Source organism: Pleurodeles waltl, chromosome 5 (genome assembly GCF_031143425.1).
Source record: "Pleurodeles waltl isolate 20211129_DDA chromosome 5, aPleWal1.hap1.20221129, whole genome shotgun sequence".
NCBI classification, from domain to species: domain Eukaryota; kingdom Metazoa; phylum Chordata; class Amphibia; order Caudata; family Salamandridae; genus Pleurodeles; species Pleurodeles waltl.
The window spans coordinates 998,201,475-998,221,725 of record NC_090444.1 but is presented as its reverse complement, the minus strand read 5'-3'; the positions used below and the strand labels follow the sequence as shown (position 1 = coordinate 998,221,725).

Sequence of the window (20,251 nt, the reverse complement as noted above, 5' to 3'; positions counted from 1 at the left end):
GCCTAGTCCTGCTATCCCCTTAAAGTATTCCAGATCATGGAAACCTCATATGACCAGGGTCAGAGGGCACTTGAGGTGGTGGGGTGCTTATCAAAAACCTGTAGTTTAGATTACTCTTTATGAACTGAGCATCATTATCGTGTGAAGTGTTCCATTTTACTGAAACTTTTAAGTACCTCCCTTTACTTAAGATAAGCACTGGGCTGGGCAGTGGAATATTGCGTGTCTCACTTTACTGTTAAATTCTGAGTCTTGGACTCCATACCCTCGCTACCCGAGAGTCAAGTGCAGAACAGATGCCGTTTGCACAGCCGTAGTAAGAAGGACCAGAGGAGACCAATAACAAACATACGAAATGACCACCATTGCTGCTCAGAAAACCCTGTCCACCAGGTGGTCCCTGGTGGGGTCTCATAATCATAAGGAATTCAAGTAATTCTCTAAAAGTGAAAATAAGTAAAACCATGACTAGAATATTCCTTCTGTTAATTTCGCTTAGGCATGTTACTTTTACATTTTGCCCTTTAAAATGATTGCAGATGTATAGGAACTGGCAAGCCCTGTGCATGTAATAACCACAATAATTATTTTATATTTTTAAAAAGAAAATAATTATATTATTCAGTGGTTGTAATGTTATAATGTGTTATGTTTGATTTCATATGAAACAGAATGTTTTCATAGGTTATTGACGAACTAAACAATTAGGAAACTAAACAATCAGGGAGCATAAAACTATCTAAGTAAAAATGCCACACACTTAATAAAGCAGAGCAGCCAAAACATTTACTAGAGTAGTGTATAGTCATATGGAAATTACTATAAGCGACAAGAGTGTTACACTATGAGTTGATGCATGCATATCACCTTCAGGTCAAGTAACAGAATAGATAGCTTAGGGCCAGATGTATCAAAGGGTTTTACCCATTCTATGTTTATGTGAAAATGTGTTAGTACATGTGGCCCTTAGTCCCTCGAAAATTTTGCCCACAAAACTGTATTGAAAATGTGGTAACTATTCATTTTCAGTTTGAAATTCTGTTTCTAAATGCTCCATCACAGGATTATACATGACAGCGGTCCCATTGAATGGACAGGTGTAGGCCCCAGCACTTTATAGTGTCTGTGGTTTTTCCAGTGTGTTGCCCATTTCAAAGCTTCTTGGTGGACTGTATAGACCGTTTGCTGAACTTTCTATTGATTTCCTTAGGATGCACGTTAACTGATACTTAGTGAACTGCGTTGATTCTTCACTGAGACCTCTGAGTAATTCCTTAAGGCTGCAAATTTCACTGTTCTGGGTGGACCCCATTGACAAATATAGTCCTGCACTACTTTAATCATTTAAGAATGCAGCACCAAAAATGACAGAGCTCTAACCATGTCTTAATATAAGTTTAATAAAAAGCTGCATAAAGCAATCACTACCACCCCTATACCTGTTTAAACAATGCAGGTATTTTAGCAGCAATAAGATAAACACAATACATGCACACCACATGCCAGAACCTTGTGCAGCTCCACACCACATGCCAGAATCTCATGTAGCTCCACCCATCTCTTCCTACGTAGGTCATACCACTACCACATACCTAGGGTCTTCTCATTGTTCTTAACCAAAGAGTCCTATTGCCAAAGGCATTATGAAATATGTAAAGTATTACTCCTGTCATACCCTTTTACGTATTCTTATTTTTTTGGGTGAATTGGCTCCAAAACATCTAAAATGGGAATTTTCACATGCAATTAGTACAAACAAAAGGGAGTGTGTCCGCTTTGCACTTCTACTAATAACATCAAACAGGGTGTTAGACGTCCTGAGTCCCGTTAATAAAGGCAAGCAACAGTAAGGGCATAATACAGCATCTTAGTACTACTTTCTTTTCTCATAAATGCTTTTATGAACCAGCTTGTTAGAGTCCCAGGATGGCCACACTAGCGGAAGTTGCATGCTATACAAGTAGCGGATAGCATATGCTGAAGCAGATGTCCTAATTAGAAATTACTAATGAGTGTTTATGTATTTTGAATAATGACTTATGTAGAAAATGAATAAAGTAGAGAAAATAATGTACACGTTTGAAATTGTGACCTTAAAGAATGGCCACCAGTGTTCACAAATTTTACTAATTAATGATTAATACTTATGAAATATTGAAAATGTATTAGATTTATGTAGTAATATGTCACATTGAGGGTTATGAAGTATGGTTTAGCTTCTTAATTAAAGGCCTTAACTTAGCGAGTGTCTTGGCCTAGTTGCCAGGCCTAATGCAGGAGCTGTATTTCTTAGCATTTCATAAAAATGCTGACAGAGTGAACTAACTGTGACATGCTCATTGTCTTGTTAAAAGTGCTTAGCAGAAGCTTTTCATGAGAACCAACTAACAAGTGACAGTCTCCTTAAAATGTATTGAGCTGTGTGTAATGTGTGCAAGAAGTACTTTCCCAGGACACGAACGATGAAGACACTGACTGGAGAAGAAGATGCAACAAATTCGATACCTGGCGAGCCAGATGATGAGAACATCATAAAACAGACCAATCAACGACGTGTGAAGGAAGAAATATTAGTATTCGTAGATTTGATATAGAATTTTTATTGGGTAGAATAATAACGTACGATTAAATGACCAACTGGGAATTAGGGGATAGTTCGGGTGACTATGATATATCAACGGTACAAAGGAAACTTAGACAGATTAGATTACGAGACCAGAGATCTAGGGTGACTTTGGGAGAAGAAGAGATTTGAGATTTTGTCATTGGGCTCATACTCTCCGACTGAGAGCCTGATGTTTCGCTGATCGATTGATGACCTGAAGACGAAGACTGATTCTGTTTGCTGACCCACACTGTGGATAGGTAGATATGGCAAGGTGACCGAATTGCAGTTTTATGCCTTTTCTTTTTAGGTACCAACTGCACTGTTTTAATAGTTTTCTAGTTAGATGTTTTACTAAATTTGGTGCTCTAAATTGTTTTGCATGAAGCCCCACATGCTGATGCTAATCTGGGTTAGTTTAAGCTATTCACATGACGACTGACAAATTGCAGGGACAAATGTTTGACAAGCTATCTTGCTGAATTCGATGTATGTGATTATTTCATCGCAACTGACTTTGATGTTGATCTGTACCGTTGCTTTAGAATGTAAGTGATTCTAGCCTTGATTAGATTGCATTTCTTCCGTGGCTTTGGTCAACCAGTATTGTTCTTATATGTGTTTCATTTGATCTTGAGATTCATCGACATGACTTTACTTTTGCATTGTTAATATAAGGGAAATAAACTTACTAAACTTTTACTAAAGGTGTGGTTATTCATGGCTGAAAGGTCGTGGTTATTCATGGCTGAAAGGTTGTGGTGTGTGATAATTACTGACTCCATTGATTATGGATTTGACTAATGATTATTGATTATTGTTTCCTGTTCTGGAACTATGGTAAGAACATCTTGAACGAGTCAAAGGGTTCATCAACCTATACGCCTCCCCTTGTGAGTTTACTTATTAATGTTCGACACGCTAACACATATCATCCCGTCTGTTACAAGATGCATTGCTGCTTTATCACGATTTTGATGTTTTTTCATGAAGAAGCGGAGCTCAATGACTTAATTTGTCCTGATGCCACATCGAACACACATGGAATGCAATAAAAACCTCCAAAGTGCCTACAGTACTTGAGTTACTGCGTGCATAGAATTTCGATTGGAGTTCCAAGCCTGTTTTATATTATCATTGGTAGTTGTTGTCAGCCTTCACACAGTTTTTTCTCGAAATGCTGAGAGGTAATACTTCTGTGTGTGTTCTCTCTATTTCAAGAATAGGGCTATTACACGTCTGTGTGAAAGAACACTGACAAACATTTTTTTCTATAAGGAATTCAGATTGTTTTACTCTACCTGGCAGTATGCAAACGTCCTCGTAATCTAAACAGCAGTTTCCAAGTTCAACACAGGCACTGTCACAGCGGCAACTCCCAAATTTCCGCTCAAAACAGCGATTTTTGCATGTTTTCACTGAAACAGATAAAAATAGAGACTTTTACTATCAGGAAAATTAAAACGCATGTGAATATAACATCAGCCAAATAACCGGGCATGCTTCTATGGAGGGAGCCTAGCAAAAATAGTAAAGAAACAATTGAAAAGTTCAGAAGCTAGTTTTGTTGTTCTCTGTAGAGACATTTTCCTAACATATTTTTCCTTATTATTTTCAACCTATTTACCATACTAAGGGCCAGATGTAGCAAAGGGTTTTGCCCATTCTGTGTCTATGGGAAAATGTGTTCGTACATATGGCCCTAAGATCCTTTTTCGTGATTCTAACCATGGAGGTAGCTCTCGTTTTACAAACAAAATTATATGAATCAAAATTTAAAAAAAGAAACGCACTGGTAAAGTCATTTCATTTGTAAAAACCTTTTGACACTGCCAATTACTTTACTTTTAAATGCATGATGGCCACCGAGCGTTTGCATGTGCATAATCGTTACACTATGCGTGTGCATGCCACAGTCACCATCTTGGAATTATTTCAAGCAAACAAAAAAAATCATTATATCACTGCACAGTGCACAGTGGCTATCTCCGAAAAATCCTTTAAGGATGAATGTCACACGAGTTCACATGCACGATGCCCATGTTTGAATGATTTTTCTTCTGTTTCATTAAGAATACTTTGAAGATTTATGCAACGCTTGCAGCGAACCCAGCTTTGAATTCTTTTTCTTTTTTTTATAAGAAACTTTACATAAAGCTGGTTTCCGTGTGCTTTTGCAAGTGTGGCAGTCCTCTTCAAATGATTTTCTCAAGGCAATAATAAAGTCATTGAAAGATGGCAACTGCATATGTGAGCACATGTATGACTGCCATGTTTGAATGTTTTTCATGTGCTTTAACTAAATATCCTTTCAAGATGGCCACCGCAGTTGCAAGCACACATGGTTACCATCTTGAAAGCATTTTACTTGAAGCAAAAGAAAAATCATACACAGATGGCTGCTATGTAAGTGTGTGCATGCATTGTAGCCATAATCGAACAGAGAAGAGAGCCATCCAGCCATGAACAAGGGTTGGACACAATGCCCACTCTATGTCTACATTGACTAGACAAGGCCTCTTTGCTGCTAGGTAAAACCTAAAAATGTTGACAGGATCGATGAAAAGGTATTCACACAAATGAGTTAACCCTCTCTGATCATCTTGTATACATCATCTGTCTACAGATTCAGATTGTGGAACAGGTGGGACATAACTGAATTTGGAGCTTTTAACTCAGAAAGAAAACTAATAAAATAAGCGGGTCTACGCATGCTTGGGTGCACATCTGCCTGTGTATAGTTGCCCTGGGACAGTCAGCCACTTCTTTTACATATAAAAGGAATTTGGAGATCATATGAAACACAGAAACAAGATGTCCAGCATGTAAAATAATTGGCAATGTAAACTTCAGGTGGATGTTTTGAGCGCAGCAGCTAACCCACTGCTCAATCTCACTATCCAGAGCCTCCTCAATCCACAAAAGTAAGAAATACACTTAGAACAGGTTAATACTTTTACTCTGACCTCGTTTGCAAAAAATACTCTGAAAAAATGGATGACTTCTTTCATATAACTTGGGGCAGACAAAAGAGCATCATGTTCTGAACCAAGTTGTAAAACAGGTGATGAATATTCCCAGGGGCTCACTCTTAGTTATTGGGGGAGGGAAGGATGAGGAAAAATCCTATCCTATTACATTTCAGGTAAGCTGATTTATTGCACATTGGTTTAAGTGGGTCTTAGTCTCAAACTTTTCTGAGGCTTTAAGTTGTACTTAATCGTATAAAAATTATTTTGTAACATACATTCTACATTAAAGAAAACACAATTTCTAGATATTTTCTTACCAGCAAATTGCACTTATAATAGTGAGAAATAATAATATACTAACCTGCACATTTACTCCGGTTGTAAAAGTAAAGTCAGTGGCGAGATATCAGGGTGTGCCTCATTGCAGACATTGGTAGACTTAGCATTCACATAACTATTACTGACAGTGTCCATGCCTGGAAACATGAACATGCCTATTTACTCCTGTGAAAGGCATTAGAAATGTATTCTCTAATCTCCGTGTTTAAATTATTCAGTTCTACATGATTTACACGAATATATTTTGCAAATTGGAGTAGTCCTGAAATATTTTACTGTCAAAGTTCTAAAAGTCCAAGCTTACTAGCATTGATTTTAGCACTTCATCAGGAGGGGACCACAAACTGTGCTTTCTCCGGTTTTTAACTAGCCACTGGTGGCAATTACTCGAGTACAAATGTGTGCAGACACAATGAGGGCCAAAAATGCCCAAACGCTGTTTTATCATGTTTTCCCCATTTCTTACCAACAAGTTATTGGTCGTTTACAAAAATATAACAGATTCCCAACCCTAATGTTAATTGCTAATGGGTGTTTTGTATCTCTCTTTGCCTCATGCCTCTAAATAATCCCAATAGTGAAGGAGAATAAATGAGTGTTATACAGAAACACAAAACACAGCCCAGTGACAGGAAGTCACAAAATGTTTTCTTTTACTCTTGAACGTAAACATCCTCTCCCTGTATGGTAACACATAAGGAATGGATGTCACTAGGATTACCAAATACACACAACAACTTCATGAAAGATAGCTGGCATATGCTTGTATACTAAACAGTAGAAAAATTCAAACACATTACCTTCTTTTGCACAGCTGGGCTTTAACCCAAATATACATCCAAGGACCGTAGTTAGCATGCCAACACAGAGAACCTAGTATAAAAGGGAAAAAAATGTATCCGTTAACTTGTTTTTTTGCCTTGCCTCCACAAAATTTGCTTTGTGCTTCAGCAAAACGTTATACTGCTTCTCTTGCATTGCAATGTAGTTTTTCAAGAAGGATTAGAAGTTTATTTTACAGGATGATTTTTGGGGCAGGCCTGAAATGAATAAAGGTGCTTAAGAGCCTAAGTAGGCGGGTTTCCAATGTACCATAAATGGCGTAGCAATATTACTATGGGCTCGAATAAAAGCCAGGACAAAATTACCCCCTCTTCCATGGGTGGGTGTTAGAAGACAGCCAAAAGGGGCTTCTAAGGCCCAGTTGCCACGGAACGTATCACAATTCTGATGTCTGCATTCCTTGTAGGAGGACCAAAACCACATTAGATGTTTTGTTTAACAGAAGACTATAAAAATAAGTTAATGTGAATATCTTAAATATGGCACATCATTGTTAACGCTCTTCTGACTATCTTATGATCAGCTGCAGTGGTGACGGATGATGGAAAGTCTTAGTGGGCTGCAAAGGTAGTGTAACTCGTTCTGAGTCATCGATAGGAATGAAAGTCCCAAAGCCTGCATTATGTCAACAATTAGCGATCTTCTTTCTCCTCATCTACGGGTGCAGGCTAGTGCTTAACTTTCCCCACTTTTTGGTCTTCCGCATCCTTTTTTCCACGAAAATATGAAGCCCATTCCTTCTATTAGTTAGCAATCAGAAGAGAAGAGTATTTTCTCTCCTTATACTGAACATTGTTTTCTGTATATTTTACAATTACCAATATTTGTATTTAATTAAAACATTTTTAAACAAGAAGCCAAACCAGTAACGTGCATTTCAATTGATTTATATAAAATACAATTAGGTTGAATTGCAAAAAAATATATATTATATATATATATATATATATATTAGCTAAATAAATTAGAAAAGACACAAAATATAGTCTTAAACAATAATTTACCATTTCGCCACTGAACCACGAAGGCCTTCGTTACAATGCGGGGTATTTCACACAAAGTGAAAACTCCTGATGAAATACTACAACTCCATATTCTAGGTGTCTGGGACGTGCAAGATCGGCCCGGCAGATAGGACAAGCAGGCAGTGCCCGATGGGCTAGTCTGACAGGTCAGTGCGTTGGCTGCTTTTTGGCTGTTGGTGGGCCCGTTTTATGGTCTGCTGGGTAGGTTTGTACTGTTGATTTCTATGTTATTAAAATAAGCATTGCCTGCAGTAAGCTGAAACCCATACGGTCTTCCAAAACTTGCAAAAACACTTATACAGCATGTCTTTATAAGTTCAAAATTGGGCCAATTTGCAAACATAGGCCACTTATTTTTGGTATCTAATTCACTAAAGGGACACTTTTGGTGCTCGGGACTATTTTAGGTCTAGTCCGACACTGTTGGGACACATTTATTGAACAGATAATTCTGGGCCCAGATACACTGGAATCTTTCAGATACTAAAGAGGGCTACAAGCAGCAGCATCGCCCAGCGCCTGTCTTCCTCATTTTAGCAGTCTGGGTGCTGCAGACAATGCCCTCCAAAGAAGGCCCCAGTCTGCCCTCCACCCACTCTCCACCAGTCCTACTGATGACACCATCAACCTAAACAGAGCAAGAGGAAAATTTCTGTGGTCATTGCCCAGGAATTGAGAAAAAACAGAAGGTAAGTGGCAGGACTCCCAGGGTCCATGTTGTTTTCAACACTTTTGGGAGAAAACTCAGAAAAGCTGGAATTTTGAGTAGGGGGTACCAACCAGATTCTTAGATTTTGGGACCCCCGCGAGAGTGTTTACTCCAAGTTTCGACCAACTAGTCGGGAGGGTCTAATCATCACAGGTGCATTCGGAAGAATACGGGTGAACTGTGAGGTTTATTCTATTAATTGGGAGTACAAAATCAATATACAACAATTAGGACATAAAAAAGATCAAGTAAAAATTAGATTTCTCAGATTCTGCCAAATGCCTCAAAGCCATCGAAGTCACAGAAGTGATTCATTGACTCCACTCGAGAGGTATCTCTCGCTGACCCCACAGCTAGAATGTTTTTGATATCCTATTAACGTTGTAGATGGTCATTAAAATGGAAAAGAGTATTCAGGGATAAAGAACGTTTTTCATCATTCTTTGCTTTTCACAGAACCTTCTATTCTCAAGTGTACTATTAGCAAGCAAAGTTTCTGAACCACAGCCTTGGAATGAGATTTAGGACTGTGTACAATATAAACAAACATATTTCCTCTGACGTCACTAGTGATACTTTTGGCATGCTATAACGGCCCTAACAAAAAAACTTGACTAAGTATTGTAAAACCTCTTGATGTGTCGTTGCTTTCGAGCACCGAACCCAAACCTCATCATAGAATTTCACAATTCTAACTGGATTTCCCCTACCAAGCTCATTCCGTAATAGATTCAACCACTGGATAACCCCTGGATAAGCAGAGTAAGATTATGCTGTGAAGACTTTCCTATTGCTAATTCTGGATTATTATTTTTTGATAAGGTAAGGCAGTCCTAAACTGTCCCGATGATGCTGGGATATCAAAGTCCAAATTGGGCACTGTGTCCCTCGTCAACAATCCGTTTTCTCTCAACAGGCATCCCAAAAGTAATTACTGCAAACATAACGCTAATTATCTTCTCCATTTTTCCAAACAAATTGTGCATGCATACTTTGTAATTAAATAATTATCATAAAATGTAGTGCAGATGTCATATTTTTTTCCACGTTGTACCCCTGCACTCATTTGGAGGTGCGGTAAATATCTTGGCCGACATCTGCAACCTATTGCTTAGAATATGCACTTGAATTCATACACTACTGTTCACACACTTACAGTTGTAAATTCCTGAGAACAGTCTCTGATTACTTACTTTTAATCTTCCTGTTTTGGTCATCATAGCCCTTACTAATCGTCCTTATTACACAGGAAACTGCCACTCGTCAATGCTGTTAAGACTGTGCAACCCTAGGGGATGGGTGTGGGGCTTGGTTGGCAGAGCCAAGCTGCGATGGCCGCTCCCTTGTGTGGCTCTGGCGGCCCTTTCCCTGAACAGCCCTTATAGGGCGTGAACCTTCCCTCTAATCTCCCATGGGGTGCCACGGCGTAGTGCTACTCTCCCTGGAATACGTGCCTCGGGCCTCCCTGGCAATGACAAGCTGCAACCTTCTGAGGAGTAGCAAGGCTACCCGGGAGTTGCTGCTACATGGTTAATTACCGGCAAGCCGCCCGTAGGTCTCTTTCTTTTCCAATGCTGCACTTATTACCTTCTGTCTCTCTCTACCCACAGACCACCTGGCAATCCTCTCCACTGTGAGGGTGGTAAGGAAGAACTCTGTACCTGTCCAGAAGGTGCTGCTGCTGCAGACTCTCCACTTGAATGCAAGCTGCCTCCCGGGTCGCTCTGTTCTGATGCCGCACTGGTTACCTGCCACCTCTCTACCCCGAAAGACTGCCTGCGGCTCCCGACCTGTAAAATCACGTTGCTGCACCTCTCCCAGCTAAGAGGGCAGTAGGAAGGAACTCTGTACCTGTCTGAACTCTGTAGCTGGCGCTGCTGTATCATCACTTACTGGCATGCTGCCTCCCAGTTATGTCTTCTGCCCCCCCTCCACCCACCTAGCACCTTGCCTCGTGAGCCTTCCTTGCAGCGCTTTCCCACACCCAAAGGGAGGCAATCTATTCTTGGGACACAACACCCCTCTTGACTATGGCCCTCTATCCCTGGCACATAGCCTATCCTCCATATTTAGTTAGGTCTCCACGGGCAGAGTTGGGGGAATTTAGGCCACTCCGTATCATGCTTGTAGCATGTTGTTTCTACCTAATTCGGCCAAACTACTTTATGGCAGAGTTTTTTTTTTTCTCATGCGTGGCTCACCAAAGGTAAGTTGCAGAGTAAGATTTTGTGTCCCCCAGTGTGATTTTTGGTCACTTGGAGGGCACCTGGTGAGAATTTTCCAACGCAGGTCACTACTGTTCGTGATGAAAAAAACTGCCACTCGAGTGGAAAATCTACTTGAGCAGCAGCAAAATAAACTTGAGAGGCAGTGCCTTTGGGTGCACTGTGTGGTGCCATTCGCGCAGATTTGCAGCGTGGAACGAGCTCTAGGTGCTAAAAATCAGCACAAGCAGCGGAATGTGCCTAATTCCACCCATTTGTGGAATCTCACAAAGTTTTCATGCAACTCTGTGGAATCTCGTGGAGTGACATTCCCAAGTTCCACCCACTCATGCCAAACACATTTCCGCACACTTGGATATCTGGTCCCTCAATGTCAATGGCATGACCCACACTAAAACACAATGGCCCTAGCATTTTGGGGATCAGAACGACCAGATAATGCCTTGAACAGGAAATCCATCTCACTGCAATGGAATCCCCCAAACTAAAACGTGACAATGTGGGCACGGTAATATCTGCCTCAGGCTCCGATGACATCCTCCATGTAGACCACGGTGTCGTACCCACCCAAGGAAAAACGGAATGGCCATTCATTCATTCATTCATAAGAAGCTACAGGTGAGGATCCTGAAAATGTAAACTAATGTATGCAGTGGGTATGTCTTTGCCCGCTTGTGGATCTCGGATTACACTTTTGTGGGGGCCATGTACACTCCAATTGGAACTAACCACCACTGGTTAACAAAATTGACTGGACTCCCTACTGAATTTGGGTCCTACCCAGTCATCATCGGTGGGGACGGGAACATGGTAATTAACGCCCCTCCTGGATAAGACTGGCCATCCCTGCCTTCAACACACTCAGGCCATATCTATCCTTGGTGATGGTATGGCTGATTTCTCCCTACATGACCTGTGACGCCATTGCACCCTCTGGGAAGAGATTAGACTTAAGTTTCCACTGCCCACGAATCAGAATCCTTATGGGATTTCTTCCTGAGAACCGCAATTGTGCTGCCAAAGGTCAGCGCCTGTCAGATCAGGGTGGGAGGGGTTTCTGATCATGCTCTGAACATTCTCTACTTAGGCCTAATATTAATAGCACTTAAAGAATGCACATGGCAAATAGAAATTTCGAAATCCAGAAGGGCAGATGGCAAAAGTAAACTTATTTCCTGGTTTACAGAATATCTGGACCCTAGCGGCCCCACCACCACCTCAAAACAGCTCCTATTAGCAGTGGGAAAGTCCTACCTTCGAGTAGTACTGACGAGGGAAACCAAAGTAGCACAGAAGCTGCGGAATGTAATCGGCTGGCTCAAAACACAAATCAAGTCCCTTCTGTAAACATATCAGGAGCATCCAATACCAGCCCGTCTTCGCTCTCCACTGCAAAAGAAGATGGAGCTGAACATGGCCAATACTCTAGTGGCAGAGACAGAAGTATTATAGATAAGGGGAAACACTGTAGAGACACCTTCTCTTGCAACTCTGACAGAGGGAGGCCAAATCGGTGATCCCAGCATTTCGGGATAGCTCCGACTCGCTACTCACCTAGTCAGATCTCATAGCATGTGAATTTTCCTCCTTCTACTCTAACCTGTACAAATCAGAATACTAGGAAGACACGAGGAAAGAGGATTCTTTTCTGTCCATTATCCTTCATCCTGAGCCTCCCTGTCTGATTCTGGGAAGAACTGGAACAAGATATCACAGAGGTTGAAGTGGGGTAGGCTCTCAAATCAATAGCGTATAGGACAGCACCTGGCGAAGACGGATTCCAGCTGGAATACTACAAAATGGCACTCTATCATGCACCCATCCTCATGGAAATATTCTATGAAGCAAAGGCCACAGGATCACTGCAGGAGCCCATAATTGGTCATCTCCAAACTGGGTAGGGATCCACTTATCTGTGCCATCTATATACCGATGTCTCTGCTGAACTGTGATATGAATATTCTGGCCAAGATCCTGGGCAACAGGTTGAGAAGAGTTATTTACCTTCTATTTCATGAAATTCAGGTGGGGTTTTTGCCAGGAAGTTCTTCACGTAACCACTTATGTACTCTGCTACATACCTTTTAGAAAACCAGATCACAAGGAGATGACAAATTGTTTCTCTCCCTGGACGACGTTTGAGAGTGCCGAACGGTCCCATCTCTTTTGTATTCTGCAGTGCTTCAGGATCAGTCAACGCTTCTTGAACCTATTCCAATGGTCCTATAATTTCCCACCTGCACGGGTTCTTTGCAATGGCTTGCTTCCCAATTCAATCCCCAACCAACGAGGCATGAGACGAGATTGTCCCCGGTTTCCCCTGATTTTTCTACAGTGTTTAGAACCAATTGCCATTGCCACTTACTCCTCAAGCACAATACCTGGGTCACATTCCAGCCAGTGACCTCATATGGTTGCTATTCCGAGATGAAGCGCTTTTTACTTTTAAACAACCCTACGAGTTGCATACCAATGCTGACAGCACTTATTGATGACATTTATGGCTTTTCAAGATACTGAATAAACTGGACAAGGAAGGAAGCAATGGCAATGACCCCCTTCCTTCACCTCACTCCTAATACCACCTGTCAGCGTAATTAATCCCTAAGGGGCTGAAATATCTAGGAATATGAATCAGTCCTTACTTCCCCACTGTGGTCAAAGACAATGTCCTACACCATCTATTGAAAATGAAAACAGAATTTAACATATGGCAATGTCTATGTTACTGTGGGGTAGGGTCAAACATTCAAGTAGGTAATCATTCCTAAATTTTACTACGTTTTGTTGAGATGCTTCGGTTCAAGATACTGGCAGGTCTCTTGAAACAGGTTGATGCAACTATTTGACGATCAGTGTGGGATTATATTCCAAACATCTTGCACCTGCCAAATGGCTCACGGCCACAACATCTGGAGGACTCTGTCTACCACACTTTGGATGCAACTAGAGGGAGCAGCACATTCTCCAGGTGGCTTATAATTTAAATCTCATTTGGAAACATGTTAGACCTGACAGCCTTAGGGTGGTCAGCCCTACCCTTTTGCCTGCCTCCCTCCACTTTTGAGATACTGTTTTTGCTGGTTTATAGACTCTACGCACTTTACCACTGCTAACCAGTGCTAAAGTACATTTGCTCTCTCCCTTTAAACATGGTAACATTGGATCACATCCAATTGGGCTATTTAATTTACTTATAAGTCCCTAGTAGAGTGCACTATATGTGCTTAGAGCCTGTAGATTAAAAGCTACTAGTGGGCCTGCAGTACTGATTGTGCCACCCACTGCAGTAGCCCCTTAACCTTGTCTCAGGCCTGCCATTGCAAGGCCTGTGTGTGCAGTTCACTGCCAATTCGACTTGGCATTTAAAAGTACTTGCAAACCTAAAACTCCCCTTTTTCTACATATGTCACCCCTAAGGTGTGCCCTAGGTAACCCCTAAAGCAGGGTGCTGGGTAGGTAAAAGGCAGGACATGTACCTGTGTAGTTTACATGTCCTGGTAGTTTTACACTACTGTGAGGCCTGCTCCCTTCATAGGCTAACATTGGGGCTGCCCTCATATATTGTTTGAGTGGTAGCTGCTGATCTGAAAGGAGTAGGAAGGTCATATTTAGTATGGCCAGAATGGTAATACAAATTCCTGCTGACTAGTGACATTGGATTTAATATTACTATTTTAGAAATGCCACTTTTAGAAAGTGAGCATTTCTCTGCACCACTTAAATCTTTCTGTGCCTTACAATCCACGCCAGGCTGAGTTTAGTTGACCGCTCCTTGTGCATTCACTCAGATGCACCCCAAACACAGGATACTCAGCCTCACTTGCATACATCTGCATTTTGAATGGGTCTTTCTGGGATGGAGGGTGGAGGGCCTGCTCTCACACAAAGGACTGCAACACCCCCTACTGGGACCTGGCAGACAGTATTGAACTGAAAGGGGACCTGGTGCACTTCTAAGCCACTCTTTGAAGTCTCCCCCACTTCAAAGGCTCATTTGGGTATAAAAACAGGGCCTCTGCCCTACCACCTCAGACACTTCCTGGAGAAGAAACCTGGAGAAAAAACCTGAACCAGAACCTGCACCCTGACAAGAAGAATTGCCTGGCTGCCTAAAGGACTCACCTGACTGCTTTCTGAAGAGGACTGCTGCCTTGCTGTTGTCCTGCTGTCTTGCTGCTCTCTTGCCTTGCTGCAGAAGTGCTCTCCAAGGGCTTGGATAGAGCTTACCCCCAGTTCCCTGAAGTCTCAGGACCAAAAAGACTTCTCTCCTGCAACTAAAATCCCTGTGCGGCGAACATTTTATTCACCGCCTGCCAAGAACGACGCACAGCCTGCTCGCGGTGAAAATGTCACCACACGCTGAGTCCGGAACGACGCAGCCCAACTTCGTAACAGAAGATCGACACAGCGCCAGTGATGCGACTGAAACTTCAACTCACAGCCCTACTGGATCGACGCAAGCCAACTCAGAAGGACGCCGCCTGACTTCCTGAGAGGAATCGACACAGCGCCTGCCATGTGGAAGAAAATTCCACGCATTGCCTACCGGAATCGACGCAGCCGCTGTGACTTCGCTCTGCAAGTCCAGGATTCCCCGCATCATCCCCGGGGCGTCTGAAAACCCCGCAACTCAAAGAGGATCCAAGTCCACTCGCCGGAAATTGATGCAAAGTCTTTCCGGTGTGGAAATTAACAACGCAAGTCCGTGTACAAAGGGGCGAAACCGACGCACACTCACCGTCTTCCACGCATCTCCTCCTCTGCAGTCCCCTGCGAGAATTTTTCAATGCAAACCAGGTACTCTGTCCTGCAAGAGACACTTGTTGTTTCTAGGAGAAGACACTTTTTATTGCTTTTACAGTTATCTTTTAACTCTAAAGACACTTGATATCACTTAAAGTGATACCCCTAAATTTGCTTATTTCATCCTTAATCGTTTTACCCTGCATTTATTCAGATAAATGTTATATTTTTCTAAACACTGTGTGGTGTATTTCTGTGGTGTTATACTGTGGTATTGTATGATTTATTGCACAAATACTTTACACGTTGCCTTCTAAGTTAAGCCTGACTGCTCAGTGCCAAGCTACCAGAGGATGGGCACAGGATCATTTGGATTGTGTGTGACTTACCCTGACTAGAGTGAGGGTCCTTGCTTGGACAGGGGGGTAACCTGACTGCCAACCAAAGACCCCATTTCTAACAAAACACATAGGTGGGCCAAAGTTGAACACCATTTTTATAAGGGGATTTGAGGGTCTGTCGATTCTTTATGCTGACCCTAACGGACTCACCAAATACTAGCCTACTTGAAATGTACAATATATGGGCAACAATCCATGCTGTTCTCCAAGAAAACAGATTTACGCATCCCAAAGCTCTGTTACGGCACAGCGCCGCTGTAACCATTGACTCCAGACCCTTCCTGTGGCAACATTAGTGTCTCACGGGTATCACTTAGGAAGACCACTTATTGACAAATGGATCTGTGAAGCCCGGCACAGAAATTTCAGAAGCTTATTGATTACACCACTGCCAATTCTAGAGATATTTACAGCTACGGCATTGCTTCCACTCAAAGCAGTATACCCGCAAATGGCTTCGCACCCCTCAACTTTACATTCAATTCTGCCACCACAAAAATTGATTACGGGACTTTATGATCCCCTACTTACCAAGCAGTTTTCTGCTCCATTGGAACATCTCCTCCATCGCTGGTGTCTATAGCGTATCAGCCATACTTAATCTACAGCCCACTGGGCACATATTATGGCTGACCGCAACAGATGTCTACTGGAGGTGTGGACACAATTCAATTACTTGAAAATCCTCCATGACTGGCACTGGATGCCAGAAAGACTTCTCCAAGCAAAATTCTTGAATGCATTTAATTGCTGGAGATGTGCCTACTGGCACAGAGATATTCTAAATATCATCTGGTCCTGCCCTACACTCCAGTCCTATTGGACTCAGATATGGCAAGTTCTTAGAGATAACTGTGACCTGGACTGCACTCCATCAGCGGCCCTCAGTGTTACACAACACCCAGGACGTCTCTGCTATCAGTAGACATGCAATGCAATGGCTATCCACTGCCTTGGCAATGGCAAAGAGGCAATGTGTAAAGTATTTGTACCAACACACACAGTAACAGTGAAAATACGCAAAAGCACTCAACACCAGTTTAGAATAATAGCCAATTTTTAACTGAGTAAAACCAGACCAAAACGACAAAAATCCAACAAACACAAGCAAGGTTATGTATTTTCAAATATTAAACTTCAATATAGTGCTTAGAAACACAAATGCTTCAATTTAGTGTTATCACGGCATCGTGACTGAGTCGTTCCCAACAGTCCGACACCAATGGCGCCGGGACAGAGTTGCATGGAATCCCAGGTACAGTACCTTTTCAGAGTGAGGAAACAAGCCAGTGCACGGAGTCGGGGAAGCAAGGCATCGCTGGATGCAGTGCGGCGTCGGTTCTGGTGCTGCAGAGCAGTGGAGCGGAGGTGTGAAGGAGATGAGGTGTGAAGGAGATGAGGTAGCGTCGGCGGTGCAAAGCGTTGGTTTCTTGCGTTCCAGCAGGGTCGATGTCCCGCGGGTTAAGACGCAGTGGGGCGACCTCACGGGGTTGCGGTTACACCATGGGGCTGCAAGCGCCGCAGCAGAGTCGGTATCACGGACATTGGTGGCATGGCACTGTGGACTCACAAAGTCACAGGACACCAGCAGGGCTGCGATGTCAGTCAGGGTCTTCTTATTCTAGCGGGGACCACGGCTTCAGTTGCAGGAGGCGACTCAGGTTAAGCAGCAGCGTCAGTCCGGGCGTCATACGAAGTTGCTGTACTTGTTTTTTTGGGGGGTTTCAGCCAGCTTTCACTCCCAAGGGTCCAGAAACGGGAACAAGCAACATCTGACGAGTTAAGATCCACAGCAAGTGAACCCAGAGGCTGGTAGGTGAAGTCTCTGCTGTGCTTGAGACTTCTTAACAGGAGGCGAGATCAGTCCAAGCCCTTGGAGAAACTTGACACGCAGGATACACAGCAAAGTCCAGTCTTTGTCCTCTCTAATGCAGAAGCAGCAACTGAAGGCCAACCAGCAAAGCACACACAGCAAAGGGGCAGTACTCCTCCTCCGGCTCTTATTGGCAGAGGGACCTCTTGATCCAGAAGTGTTCTAAACGTCTAGGTTTTTGGGTCTGCTGCCTTTGTAGTAGGCAAACTTCAAAGGAAAGTCTCTGTTGTTTACAAGATCCTGCCTGCCCCAGGCCTGGTCCCAGACACACACCAGGGAGTTGGAGACTGCATCAGGTGAGGAAAGACACAGCCCTTTCAGGTGCAGGTGTCAGCTCCTCCCTCCCCACCCTAGCCCAGGAGACTCATTAGGATATGCAGGACACTCCATAGCTCCATTTGTGTCACTGTCTAGAGGGAATTCACAAACAACCCAACTGTCAGTCTGATTTAGGCGTTGGCTCCACAAGCAGGCAGAGGCATATAATAGTTAAGCAAGAAAATGCCCCCTTTCTTAAAGTGGCATTTTCAAACTATATCTTTTAGTAAAGTTGGTTTTCAGATTGTAATTTTTGAATTGCGAGTTCAGAGACCCAAACTCCTTATCTCTATCTGCTCCCAATGGGAAACCACACTTAAAAGATATTTATAGGCAGTCCCCATGTTAACCTATGAGAGATATAGGCCTTGCAATAGTGAAAAATTAATTTGGCAGCACTTCACTATCAGGACATGTAAAACACACCAGTACTTGTCCTACCTTTTAAATACATTGCACCCTGACCATGGGGCTACCTAGGGCCTATGCCTATCTTAGGGGTGCCTTACATGTAAAAAAGGGAAGGTTTGGGCCTGGCAAGTGGGTACACTTGCCTTGTCGAATTGGCAGTTTAAAACTGCACATACAGACAGTGCAGCGGCAGGTCTGAGCCAAGTTTACAGGGCTACTCATGTGGGTGGCACAATCAGTGCTGCAGGCCCAACAGTAGCATTTGATTTACAGGTCCTGGGCACCCACAGTGCACTTTACTAGGGGCTTACTAGTAAATCAAATAAGCCAATCATGGATAAACCAATCACCTATACAATTTACACAGGGAGCATATGCACTTTAGCACTGGTTAGCAGTGGTAAAGTGCTCAGAGTCCTAAAGCCAACAAAAATTGGTCAGAAGAAATAGGAGGAAGGAGGCAAAAAAGTCTGGGTAGGACCCTGCAGGTCCAACACCATATGAGTGAGGGCATGGGAGATCTAACCACGAATGTTCCCATGCAAATAGGACCTGTTAGCAATTGTATGAAGAATTAGGCAAAAGAAAGAAAATGTATTCTACAAAGAAAGTTACATTTTTAATATGCTTACTATCCATAATTCACAAATCTAGTTTTAGGTTGCTTGTGTGAGCTTAGTGCAAACTTATGTTATTCTTCTCCTTATCTCATTGCTATTAATTGCAGTGATATCGTATCTTTTATGGTTCAACAAATAAATAAGCACGCCCCTTAGAAAATCGAGCAACAATTCTCACTGGGATTAAACAGTAACAGTTAATGACCCTTGCACACTACAGCTTTGGTTGTCATGCCAAAAATTAACCTTGTTGAGGTGTGTAAACATGTGTTAACAAAAATAAATACATTACGAATGGATTAAACTAAAATATAATTACTGAAAGACTGCTGATCCTCGAAAGTACACAGAGTGAGTGATTACAGCCACATTACTCTTTAGCAAGCGAGAGAATTATTTTAAACTCGGGGATGGTCAGTGTTCTTTACTTTGCAGCCGAGAGAATAATGCGGTTATAAATTACTAAGGGGCGAGCCATGGCTATTCCGAGTGCAAACGTAATTAGGGAGTAGGAACTATGATTCAAAACACATTTGCTAACAGGTTGCAACATTATGGCAAACATCATAAATCGTAATAAACCTTGCAACAAAAAAGTCAAGAGGTACCAAGCTGTGATGTTGATTTTGAGAGGCAAATAGAACAGAAACAAAATCAAGTAAATCAGTCACACTAAAGAAAAAAAAAAAACAGGCGTGAATGAAGCCTCAAAATATGTCACCAGACGGGTTTTAAACCCAATAATTATTTAGAATATAATAGAACTGGCACACGTTTCATATATTAACCATATTTTGCACATTTCTGCAGAACGTAAGGCCTTTATTACAAGCGTCAGGAGTCAGAGATGCTAACGCCACACTCCCAGTTAACTCTAGGGGTGCAAATTAATGGATACTCCAAATTTAACCTCATAATCCCATGAGAAATAAAGATTTACCAGGGGAATCAGTAGTTCTGCGTCCAATGCCCCTACCAGTTCCCCACATTTTCTTGTACAGCATTCAGGTGCTTTCAGCAGCTGAAGTTCACACAGGAATATTTATAGATCAGTGGTGTTCCTGTGCATGGAAGTTCCCGGCACCATTGGGATTTGTGGAAATTCTGTATGTAGACTTGTGAGGCAAGGCAACAGTGAAAAGGGCAATATGATAAGCAGATGGG

The 20,251-nt window shown here is 42.4% G+C and overlaps 1 protein-coding gene across 1 annotated transcript in view; it reads right to left on the bottom strand.

Annotated features, from left to right (window-relative positions):
* Positions 1-20,251, bottom strand: part of ENPP1 (ectonucleotide pyrophosphatase/phosphodiesterase 1) — a 486,681-nt gene that overhangs the window by 425,730 nt on the left and 40,700 nt on the right. The window contains exons 2-3 of the mRNA XM_069235163.1: positions 6,717-6,789; positions 3,907-4,023 (exon numbers count right to left, since the gene is read on the bottom strand). Of these exons, the coding sequence (XP_069091264.1) occupies positions 3,907-4,023; positions 6,717-6,789 (190 nt within the window). The remainder of the gene's footprint in view (positions 1-3,906; positions 4,024-6,716; positions 6,790-20,251) is intronic.